This window comes from Zosterops lateralis, assembly GCF_965231275.1.
Source record: "Zosterops lateralis genome assembly, chromosome: 1".
NCBI lineage: Eukaryota > Metazoa > Chordata > Aves > Passeriformes > Zosteropidae > Zosterops > Zosterops lateralis.
Genome location: NC_139762.1, coordinates 63,378,508 through 63,391,065, shown reverse-complemented (window position 1 = coordinate 63,391,065; position 12,558 = coordinate 63,378,508). Strand labels below are relative to the sequence as shown.

The window sequence follows — 12,558 nt, the reverse complement described above, 5'->3', positions numbered from 1 at the left end:
ATAAGTTGCTAAGTCATAATGCACTCAAAAAGCTGCTTGGCTCTCTGCCTTCCATTGTCTGCTTTTATGATTTTATTGTTCTGATTTTTGAAGTATTTTGGTTGTTCAGTGAATAGCCAGCCTATGATAGGTTTTGACAATCTCACACGGTGTTCCCACAGCCGAGTGATGATGTTTCAGTCTGGATGGATGGGCAGCAAGGCGGACAAATGACAGGCTGGCTGGGAGGATGGTGCTTTGTGCCTCATCCCCTACCTGGGGGCTGGGACCAGAAGCCACAGCTCTGTCCCAGAGAGGAGAGGGAGGGTTCTGGCACCGAGCTTGGAGACGAGCCCGACTCCATGGAAAAGCCCTGGGGGTGCAGTGGGCAGTGAGCTGGGTGGTGCCAGCCTGCAGCACATCTGGCAGCAGGGAAGGGCACTGCAGCCTGTGCCGTGTGAACGGGAATGTGGCCAGGAGTTCAAGGGGAGGGATTATCCTCTACCCAGCGTGTCTTCATGCCGTGTCCAGTTTCAGGCTCTCCCAGCACAGGAGGAACATCAAAAACCAGCAGTGAGTTCAGTGAAGGGCTGCTTGGAACTTTGATATCTGTAGCAAAAGCAGAAAAATCCACAAAGAATGTGTGCGTGCATTTTATGGTCTGGTTGGATGAGTCTACAAAAAGTAAATGAACTGCAGAGAGAGGAAAAAGGGGCATTTTTTGTGTGTTCTTTGTCTTTCTCTCTTTAGACCAGATGCATTTATGTATTCTACTTCACATGAGATATAAAGTTACATAATGAATTAATTGAAGGGAAGTAAACTGGTTGTGTATGAAAGCACCAAGAAGCCATCCATTGCGACAGCTTGACGTCTTTCAGGTTGGGTCTAAGGGATGTACTAGCCATGTAAACGGACAGTGGTTTTGGTTCTGATTTTTTTTTTTCAGTCATTCTTTCAGCTTACCTGGGAAATCTCTTGTGCATAGCTGGAAAATGTTTTAGATTAAAGCACAAAATGGTCAATTTGTTAGTTGGATAGAAACTTCAGGTACTGTGGCAGAATTTTAATTTGTAGGAAGTGTCAGCTGGGCCTAGGAGTGGTATCAGGGAATGGTGTCCTCTATACTTGAGGTGTATGGTTGCAAGCTATTGTCATTTGTTCCTTTGGAGTTTGGATTCTCCTGGTGTCTGGTTCAAACATTGAAGATAGGCAGGGGAGTCAGGCTGTGGGTTGTAGCCTGAATTGAGCAGAGTGAACTGTGGGGCTGTTCCTGGATGTGGTGCAGAAGGCTGTGCCTCAGTCCTCAAGTGTTCACTCTTTTAGAAAAAAAAAAGCCTACTTGTAGTGTCTATTTTCTTAAAAGTCGTCGCTGGTGAGGAATTAGTCATCTTTTATTTGGGTTATTGTGGCAACTCCTGTATGTCTGCGTCTAATTATGCATTAGCATTTTCTGTGTAGTCTGTCTTTTTTTCTTTTCTGTGCACAGCAGTATGATAGAGAAATAGGTGCCATTGCTAATTGAAAAGTGCAATTTTAGGGTGAAAGGAAAAATACAATAGTATTTTAAGTGTGCCAAGTCTCAGTTTGCATCCTGGGAGGAATTCATATGAGCAGTGTATGATGGAATATCTTTTGTCTTTCTTGGAACAGCTTTGGTTCTGTCTCTATTTGGTGTTTTATAAACTACACTTGGCTTAGGGAAAATGTTATTCTGAGTAGCTCTGTGAAAGAAACAATACACCTGTTTTCTTTGGTTTCATGCTTGACTGTTGGCTTCACCTCCCATCCTTAGCATTTCTGACAACAAACAGAAACCCCAAATGCAGCAGTTTGGTTTTGCTTAGCCAAGCACCTCTTATTACACCTGGCAGGGCATGAAATCGTGCAGCAAGGTTCTAGATGTTAACTCTATCTGACTTTGGAGAACAAGTCCATGACAGTCCTTCAGCTTGTGTATTTACAGTTTCCTGTGGAACATGCCAGCACAGCAGGCAGCTGTTGCCATTCAGCTCTGGCCAGTTACAATTTCAACAGTTTACAGGACATTTTAGGCAGAAGTTAAAAACAAAGAGCTCAACGTCAATAAAGAGATTGTATCAGTCTCATGTCACTCGGATGCCATCTCTGTTCTGGGGTTAAAAATATCCCAAATTACCAATCTGGAGTTCAGAACTGTCAGAATATATTATGAGAGAGACAGAAAATTCCCATTGTCAGTGAGAGCCGCTGGCTTTTATTATTACAAGTGAATAGCATTTCTGCATCATAGACAATGTTATTAATAATTGCTCATCATCCAGGACTGCAGTAAAGGAGTTGCTCCAGGGGACACAGAGTCATCATATACCACAGTGTAATTGATAATAAAGACATGTTGCCTTCAGGGAAGATGCTTTCCTTTTTATACACTGATGTTTTTCTTCTGAAATCTCCTATAAGAAAGAGATTTCTGCTTATTTACTGATGTTTTAATGAATACCTGATGTGTCAGTCCAGTTTCCTGGCTTCTTTTGGCATCTACCACAGTTCAGTTGCTTCTGTGTATGATCTGTGACCTTGATGCAGGCAACAGAGTGAATTAACTGCTCTCTGATGTTTTGCCTGGTTTAATAAAACATGTTCTGCATTTGGGCAATAATCTCCATAATAGTAAATGCTTTTAATGAATGTCCATATTGTAGAATATCATTAACATAACATTTTTCCTGGAAGACTGACACAATGATTGTCCTAGAAAACCTTACACTCCCTCAGCATTTATCCATATGGATGCCATATTCCAGCTGTGTCTGTCTGGCGTGTGAAAGCTTGGACATTTTTCACCCAGTGGTATTTGTTGGAGCTTTCCCTAATGGGCAGAACAGAACAGACCAGCAGCTCTTCTTGCCACCCCCATCCCTTCCATCAGTAGCTCAGCTGGAAAATTATTTTTTTATTGTAAGCAGAGCACTCATGAGACCAGAGAAATGAACAGAGAACTCTGGGAGAAGGGTTCCAGGTTATATATTCCTCCTAAAAAGCAATTTTTCTGAAGCATATTCTAACAATCTGGCTGCAGACAGTACGTCAAGAGCAACTACATCTTTTTTATTCTAGAAGATGTTACTCTGCAATAAACAGCACAATTCTTTTATCCTCTGTCCATTGTAGAGCAAAACAGAGGGGGAAGGAGTTCTTCTAATGATATTCTGTCCAACATTTCTTAATTCTAAAATTTCCTTTGCTGCACGTACATGTAGGATTCTTGAAGGAATTTTTGCATTCTGGCTGGAGACTAGCAAAGCCAGAATCTCAGGCAGACGTGCATGCACACACGTATGTTATGTATGTGTATTTATATGTATGTACATATATGTATCTTGCCACTTGGATTGTGGTGGAAATGTGCAGCAATATTCAAATGCAAAGTGTTGCTTTTGTGTGCATTAGGTGCATATGACTGCAGAAGCATCATTACCTGTGACTTTTGGCAGAATTCTGACATCCCTGTTGTTGATGGACAGTGCTCTCAGGTGTTCCTGTTTATACAGCTCAGGAAATTTGCATCTTGCCTCAAGATAAATAGTTATGACATCACTTTAATGTGAAGGTTATGCTGCCTAATATGGTATTCCTATCCTGCTTTAAAATACAGTTGCAAAGCACAGAGACCTCCTTTTATTGCAGGCTGTGTTAACAGCCTGTAGTAACAGTCTGTCAGAATTTATTGAACTGATTCTGTAGGTTTTAAATGCTGAGAGTGAGGGGATGCACCTGCAATATTTGATTTGCCTGTTTGTTTTATGCTCAGCTGAACTGGATGCTGAACATGCACAGAAGGTTTTGGACATGGAGCACACCCAGCAGATGAAGCTAAAGGAGCGCCAGAAGTTCTTTGAAGAAGCCTTCCAGCAGGACATGGAGCAATACCTTTCCACAGGATACTTGCAGATAGCAGAGAGGAGAGGCAAGTTGTAAAATACCTTTTGCACAAACTCCCAACTTGGAGAGCATTGTTGAGCAGGCAGAGCCAGCAGTGCTTACAGAGGAAGCACAGCAAAAATGTCCAAGTTCTTCCTCAGTAGAATTGGAACTTCAGATAAGCCTTTTAAACAAACTTTGTGTCTCAGACGTACTGGATACCACAGAAGATTAGTCAGGCTCTGTTCCTTGTTTGAGGAAATGCAGAGCACTGAACTACATCTGGAGCAGCGTTTTTCTCTGCAGCTGAGGAGTGCTTCTATGTAAAAATATGGATGGAGGCAGCTGCTTTATCCACTGGAGTTCCAAAACCTGGGATTGTCATTTGGCAAGGAGATGCCTCAGAAAACTTTGCAAAGTGCAGAGGAAAGCTCAGCGTAACATTTCTGAGCACTTCCCAGGTGGCAGCTATTCCCACTGGGTGTGATCAGGACACAGGAGGTCACATGAAGTGCTCTCCTTATTATAAAATGACAGAAGTCTGGCATCTCTGGATTGGCTAAAGCACAAGAATGCCAGAGATTACAGGGAATTGGTGCTTTCCATCTGTTAGGCCAAAATGCAGGGATTGTTGGACCAGTGAGGAAGCCAGTGGGAAATTATGCATTCATGTGGCAGGAAAAATGTAGATATTCTGTCTCTGCTCCAAGTGCAGTTCTGCTATCATTTGTAATGTCAGAGCAGGGAATACAATCCAAGGTTTCCATTTCTCTGCATGAGTGCTATAAATACTCATCTGCAAGATGCTCTGCATGGGTGGCTAAGGAGAGGTGGGATATGTAAATCTAAATTCACAGTCAGGGCAGGAACTGAGTTTGAGTCTCCTGCTTTCTGTAATATGCTGTTGTTTAGGTTAAAAGTGGACATTGTCATGGGCTGGTACTGGACACACAGTTCTGTTAGAGTGTTAGGCTGCCTAACACTTGGAACTTCAGCTTTTTAGGATAATGTGGAACCCAAGTGTATAAAATAAAGTCTTTTAATGAAAGATTTGGACCTGCAGTACATGTAACACTGCAGAGCTGTAGCATATTTGAAAAAATAAATCCCCTAGTCAAATTACAGAATTTTATCTCAGTTCACCTATGAAGGCTTTCAATAATGTAATTGTTAAATTTAGAAAAACAAGTAAGCTGTTCATTGTAATAATTGGATGTTATGCAGCAGCTGGACTTAAATCTGAGTGGGCCTGAACTTATTTGTTTCCTGTTTGCATGTTTTGCTGTTCAAGGAAGAAACTGCTCATCCAAGTATTTACTTGCCTTGCAAATTGTCAGTATTGTATTGACAGTAATAAATAATTTGCTTGAGTAATTAATAATGGGAAATACCCATGCTGAGAGAAGGTACTGGACATGAGCCTGGGTTTTACAGACTACTGTAATTTCTTAGGTTAACTGAGAGAAGAGGAACAGCTGCCTTTTGTTAACGTTTATCCTATTTTCTGAATTTCTACGTCCCTTGTATATTGACAGTTAGTGACTGTGTGCTTAAATGTGTTTGTTTTTCTCTAAAAAGACTTTTGGTTGAGAAAACTGAAGAGTGTTCCAAAATGGAAAGTTTCAATCTTTGTGCCTATGTCCCATCTCAGTTTATTTCTGAGAAGGTTATTGCTATAAATACTGCTGCTAAAAATGTTTTGGTTTACAAAAGCAGTAATGGATGTTAGTTTCACAACAAAAATTGCAGAGTGCTCTTGGATTTAGGCTGAGGATGCTGCTGAGCAGCTCCTGTGGGTAGGCTCCTTCCATTCCTAAGTGTAATTATTGCTGATGCAGACAATGAATAGCAGCCTCTGGAGCCTTGCTGGGTAATAACCTCGTGTAGCTGATTGTCAGTTTGCTCATTGCCCTGTTTCTCCTGCAGAACCAATAGGCAGTATGTCTTCCATGGAGGTGAATGTGGACATGCTGGAGCAGATGGACCTAATGGACATGTCTGACCAGGAAGCACTGGACGTCTTTTTAAACTCAGGAAGCGAAGACAATAATGTGCTGTCTCCCATGCTGGGTATGGAACTCGTAGTGACAGCCTGCTTAGGGACAGTGATAAACCACCAGAACTGCTCTCATTTGTAATGGGTGCTGTTATCTCAGAAAACATCACACTTGATGCAGATTGACTGTTCTTCATTAGTGCTTCTCAAAACATTAACATTTAGCTGCTATACAAGGGAGTTGCTCCAAAACTATGTGATATTTCCAGACAATCTAATTTTTCTTACTGCAGCTCCCCATTGTATTCATCACATTCTGGGTAGGTGATGTGTTACATACTGACTTGAGGGGATTTTTCCTAATATGGAGGACATTTTAACAAACATCAACAGAAAGCTTGCAGTAATTAGGCTTTTATTTTTAATACTTATTGCTTAGAATTTGTCCAGAATGTTGCTTGTCACACTTGGACCAGTTGTATAATGCAAGATCTTCAGTGAAAGATATTGAGAGACAAGGTTCAACCCAGCAGTTTATATATACACTGAGAATTTGTGTCTCAATACTACGTCCTTTAGCTCCCATTGAAGTGTTTTCCTAGTTAAAAACTTAAGTGCTAAAATGCCTTTCCTCAAAAGAGCTGAAATGATTTTTCTTGTGGGAGATGATGAAGCTCCTTTAAAAGGTCCTTTTGATTTCTTCTGAAAATAGATTGAAATATTTTTTTATAGAAATACTTACAGTATTCCCTGTGGTAAAGGTGATTAACACCTGCTGTGAACATGAAAAATATGACTTGTGGTAAATGGTCAAGGCACACTTCACTACTAAAGGTTTAGGTTTGTGTTTCATTGCAAAAATTGAATTGAGATGGGTGGTTTTGGTTAGGCATCCACTTTGTGATTAAAGCTGATCATCAAAGCAAATTTGAGCTTGCCAGTAATTGCAGACTCTGGGATTCTTTTCCCCTTGCTGGCTGTTTGGCAGATGTTGGACTAAGAAGCTTCGTGTCTCACAGCAAACAGTCTCAGTTGGATTATCTAAGGAAGTGCAGAAACTACTTTTTCATCTCAGTAGATAAATACATTCACTTTTGAAAAAAAAAAAAAAAAGAACATTCTTTATTTTATGCTGTAATCTAAATATTACAGCATATATGTACAGTGTCTGTACGTGGACATACACTGCAATGTATTGTACTTGTGCTGTAATAGTGTTCCAGCACTGCAACCTTACTGCAGTGTAAGTCTCATGAATCTTGTTCTTGTGGTTCCAGACATTTTATTTCCCTCTGATAAAGGTATTTTTATACTTGCTTTAAGAATCTGGCACCCTAGTATCAAACCAAATATGCAATAGTCTTCATTCTCAGAAAAATGAGATGGCTTAAAGGTAACTCTTCCATTTTGCTGTCAGTGGAGAACTGAGTTGTCAGGGCAAGGTCTGTTTGAGAATTGGGCTGAACACCAGAAAATACAGGTAAGTTATTCAAATAACTGGTAAAAATGAGAATCAGCTCAAGACACTGAAATGTTTCCAAATTTGCCTTGCTCTAAACATTGCCAGCTTTTTGACATTTGGCTTTGCAACATTCCATGACAGTAAGTTAAACTGCAAAATTGAGTTAGCTCTCACTCCTGAAAAATTCCTCCTCCATGTGTTGTGTGAATTGATCTAATGCGTGCTGGTGTACACCACGTAAGGCAGGCTCTTTAAAATTTCTAGTGATAAAATATAACTGAGGTACTTGAGGAGCAGGCATAGACAATTTGAACTGCTCTGCAAACAGTCTGAGCAGAGGTAAGGTGTAGTTCATATCCATCCAACCCTTCTGAAAAACTTTTAAATAAAATTTTAAAGAGAATTTTCTCACTAAAGTTACTCACCAGCTGAAGCTGGATGCTCTGACTATGGAGAAACACTTGTTAGGTACAGGAGAGAAGGAAAAACTGCTTTCTTTGTCAAATCACAGAGTCTTGATGTTTGCTCATTTTAACTTTTTTGCTGTTAGGAACTGTCTAGGGAAGAGGATCTGATTTTGAAACCTGACCTCTCAAACTGCAAGCAAACACAGTTACACTGAACTTGCTTACAAGTCTTTTTTTGCACAGGATATGGAGGAAGCAGGGTCTTAAAATCCCACTCCTGTGCACTTGAGCTGTGCTATAGCTCTACCAAAAGACAACATGTTTTCATTCTGAATTTGTTTTGCTATTGAATCTTCATTTTTAGTCAAAACTGTTAATGACTGTTATTGCCTGCTTCCTAGTCGTTTGTTTGGTTTTAAATTTCCAATTTGCATAGTTACACTGTTACACTGAATTTATTGGGGGTTTCCCTCTTGGTGTCTTGCAAAAGAAGGAAAACAACCTGAAAGTGACTCCCTAACCATCGCTGAGCTGATGTTAATCTATTAACTTCTCACTCCCCTTACTGAGCCAGAATTTGACTGTGGCTGTTGTTGTTTTCCCAACTCTCAGGGCCTGACTCCAGCACCTACGTGAACGAGATCAGTCTCCAGGTGCCGAGCCAGTCGGAGTTACGGCAGAAACTCTGTTCCCTGTCCTCGACCTGCACCGACTCCGCCAGCCAGGACGCGAGCGAGGGAGAGTCCCCCGTTGTTCAGTCTGACGAAGAGGAGGTTCAAGTGGACACTGCCCTTGCTGCTGTAACTGAGAGAAAGGGTGCTTCAGATGGCAGTGATGAAAGTGACTCTCAAACTATTTGAATCTTAAAATCATATCCTTTAAGAATGACTTCTGAATGAATGAACAAGTGAATGAAGAGCTTGCCTGTGTAACAATTTGCTAACCAAGCATAACAGCCAGATCTTTTTACTTAGTAATACTGCCTTTTTACAAAATTGCCAGTCATGTGGAGGTTGGTTTTTAAAGAAAAAATTATGCCTAAAGCACACACACTTTAACAGTAATCTCGGGGCTCAGGGGAGCAGTAAAACTGTTGTATATACTATGTATAAGAGAATTTAAGGGGAAAGGTAGAAGTTACTTTGACCACTAACCTTTAAATGGCTGATTGGAAGTACTTAAAGAGTTGATGTGTAATACTGAACCCAAACTGTTCCTTGCATGTTTTCAGCTGCTGCAACTGAAGATTTAGGATCTGAACCAAAATGAAAAGTTATTTTCTACTCTTTACTACCTACTGTTTGCCTCCTGCCTTTGTCTACTAATGCAGCAATGTCTACTGTTCTCACACTTCTTATTCAGGACCAACTTAATTATAGGTGTTAAGGAAAAATTAAGAATGCCAGGAGGAGGAGAGATGCATATGGAAATGTTGCACTCCTTGTGGAGCAGGTATCTTAGCTTTGTGTACTTACTCCTCTTTCAAGATAAAATAAAGAATTTCTATCCCAACCATGTCTTCTACTTGATTACCCAGGTATTTTATCCATGACAACTGAACAGAGGAGCCTAATTCAGGAAAAGAAATGGTTATTAGGAGCACCAATGTAATGTGGTTTTCTGTGGTAACATCTGTTTGACTACATGAGGGAGATAAACCTGAGTTAATTATTAATTAAGTGCATGTATTTTAGAAACCTCAGGACCTATAGCCATCATCTCATTCCCATTTTTTCTGCAGTCATTTTTCTCTCTGAACTCGAGGTCTGACCATGTCTAACACCTGTTGCTTGTCAAGTCTCATGCTCTATTTTCAGGAATCTGCTCTCCTGAGGAGGCTCCTGGCTCCTGCTCTTCCTGCACTGAGGGAAGGAATGTAATCAGAAACAGCGTAAGTAAAAGGATGAGCTGTGATGTAGATCCCTTCCAAAGACGTGCCCTGACAAAGCCAATGGCTGGGAACAAGGTATCTCCTTGCTGCTTGCCAGCTGGGCAGTGGCCAGTTTCCTTAAGGATTCTCCTGTTAGCTGACAGAGTGTTCCCTGATGCCTGTCTGGGAAATGAATGCTGGAAGCTCCCTACCTACAATTAGAGATTTACTCTTCAACAAGACAGCTGTTGAAAGAAATTTATCTTGAGGGAGCTTCCTTTACTCTCTCGCTTTCCAGAAGACAGACAAAATGTCCAAAAAAGTTTTGTTTTTTTTATTAAACCTCGTAGTACAAACCTGGAAAGTAAACAAAAAACTGGCAATAAACAACATGAAGTCTTTCCTTACAAGGAAAGAGAGCAGAGCAGCGCTAATAAATTAAATGTCAAACTGTAAGCCATAGTCAGAAGTTTACTGTCAAGAGGGAAAAGTACACAGCAAGGCCATAAAAACCAGACAACCACATTTGAAAACACTTGACTCTGTTTATGTTATTGTTAAATATTCCAAAACAGTTCAGTCTTCTGCAACAACAACCAACAAATTGTATTATAGGACTTTCCTGACAGTCACCACTGGCAAGCTCAGTGCAATATGGGTAGCTACGGTATTGTTGAATTCAATTACGAAACAAAACAGTTTGTGAAAACATTTTCCCTTTTTTATTCCACACATACTGTACACACAACCAGAAAAGGGCAACAGCTACTCCATTATTATTTTTTGTTGTTGTTCAGTGATGTAAGCAGCACTTATAAATGTTACAAGAAAAACCCTGTAAGCATCCAATCCAACCGATGAAGAAAGTGAAACGTAAGGCTTTTCTTCATCTTGTCTCTTTGCCATCCCTCCCCCCACCCCAAGAAAAGGCTCAAGTATTTAAAAAAATTTACAGGCATATGTACAAAAGGTGTGATTTTTTTTTTTGTTACAACATGAAGAGAAAAAATAGACAAGATGAAAGCAAATGCATTTTCACATTCAAAAGAAATATGCAGACTTGCTAGTGGCTCTAAATGTGATCATATAATGAAACAAATTCAAAACAAAAATTAATGCTTGACTGTGTAAAGGTGTGAAAAACAGCAGTGGAATGGAAATGGAATGTTAGAAAGATTGCACGTCTATGACAGAAGAAGCACTTATGGCTTCAATCACTTTTTTCTTTTTTTCTTTATTTTTTTTTAAAGGATGCTATTGAAGGGTTTTTGATAAAGTAGCCAACAGCACCAAAAAATAACAGAATGGATTTCCTAATGAAATCAGGCACAGTTTTCCCTCACATAACTCCTCAAGGCAGGCAGTCTTTTTTCCTCCTTTTTTTTTTTTTTTTTTTTTTTTTTTTTCTTTTTTTTTATTTCTTTTTTTTTTAAATTTTTATTTTTCCCCCTCAAAACAGATGCATAGTGATGTGCTGGTAAAAGAGAACATACTCCAAATCTCCTCCTTTTGCCTACAGTTAGGAAACAAAGTCCATCTTCAGCTGCCAAAACCTCCCAAAGAAAGTGTGTATTCTCCAATTTAAAAAATTACAAAACTCATCTTGCTGTGACAGAATAAAAGACAGCCAAAGTAAAGCAATTTCTTTCAAGTTTTTGTCTCCTATCCCTTTTCTCTCTAGAAAAATCTGCTCACATGACTGGAGAACAAATTATAAAACACATCAAACTTTAACCTATTCAAAAAATGGGTTAAAAGCCTTTTTTCTCAGTTACCAAAAAGGCTTTTTATTTTTTCAGCCATAGGGACAATACAAATTAATATTTTATCAGCCCCTTGCCGGTTTTAAAACAGTGAACATACGGCAGTTTAAAAAAATCAGACTGCTGTATCTATCTATTCTAAGTACAAAAAAAAAAAAATTTCAACAGTTTAATGCTAAAACAAAATTAGTTCTCTAAAACCAGAAGAAAATCTTCTTTAGAGCTAGTGCAAAGACAGCTTGTATTCTACAGCAAGTACTCCAAACTATGGTATAATAATTACAAAAAATATATATAAATTGACAAAATGAGAGTGTTGGCATCTTCAGGATTAACTTGAAGCACTTTTGGATGAACTGGAGGATGAAAGCCTAGATGATGGCACGTCCACTGTCGCTCTCTTACGAGGTCCTCTTTTTGGTGTAGGCTTGCTGATACAGTTCTCAATGCTGCCATTTTTACCAGATACTTTTCCACAGATTTGATTGACAAGACTGATTATTTGTTCCTGTTCAGAAAGTGGGAAAAACGAAACATAGATTAGCATCTGCTCTTCCTCCAGAGTCACTTGAACAAGACAGCAATGGAATGCTCAGAAAATGCTGGGAAGCCCATCTTAAAAAGCTGCTCGTACCCAGTGCTGCTCTCCAAGAGCTGACGTGTCATTTCTCCCACTGCTCTGCCATTTACCTTTAGGGCTGAGTCCCATCAAAAGTAAAGAAATAGCGCCTCAGCCCAGAACCCAGGCACAGTCCTAAAATCTCCATCTTGAGTCCTGGGATTATTCATATCACATTTGCTTGGAGCCATTACTGCATCCCTCATCTGCACGTGCTCTGCAACTCTGCCCTACAGGATGCTCATGCTGGACTGGAGTAAATGTGCTGAATTTCCAGTTACCAACAGAGGGAAGGTATTCCAAGGTACAGAAGTTACCATAACATAACCAGTGAAAGCAAAGCCTCATGTTCCATCCCAAAGCATTAAGTGGCTTCTTATGTCCTGTGGCACATATTCATGCAGTTTATGCTTCAGGTTTCATCTGTGGCATCGTGTTCCCTTTTTTTTTTTTTTACTTAAATCATAAGAAAGCATCTTCTTCCCACATCAAAACCAAAACAAACCCCAAACCCAAGACCATTTTCCTGAGGCCTCAGTAGGACAAAGACCAAGTTAAG

The 12,558-nt window shown here is 39.9% G+C and overlaps 2 protein-coding genes across 4 annotated transcripts in view; one reads left to right on the top strand and one right to left on the bottom strand.

Moving 5' to 3' along the window:
* The window catches only part of DTNBP1 (dystrobrevin binding protein 1), a 63,635-nt gene extending 54,117 nt beyond the window's left edge, over positions 1-9,518 (top strand). For all 3 annotated transcript variants that reach the window (XM_083859864.1, XM_083859866.1, XM_083859865.1), the window contains exons 8-10: positions 3,773-3,928; positions 5,809-5,952; positions 8,360-9,518. In XM_083859864.1, coding sequence (XP_083715990.1) covers positions 3,773-3,928; positions 5,809-5,952; positions 8,360-8,607 — 548 coding nt within the window. In that variant the 3' untranslated portion in view covers positions 8,608-9,518. The remainder of the gene's footprint in view (positions 1-3,772; positions 3,929-5,808; positions 5,953-8,359) is intronic.
* Positions 9,519-9,936: 418 nt separating this feature from the next.
* Positions 9,937-12,558, bottom strand: part of JARID2 (jumonji and AT-rich interaction domain containing 2) — a 213,132-nt gene continuing 210,510 nt past the window's right edge. Inside the window, exon 18 of the mRNA XM_083859839.1 lies at positions 9,937-11,888. Coding sequence (XP_083715965.1) covers positions 11,712-11,888 — 177 coding nt within the window. The 3' untranslated portion in view covers positions 9,937-11,711. The remainder of the gene's footprint in view (positions 11,889-12,558) is intronic.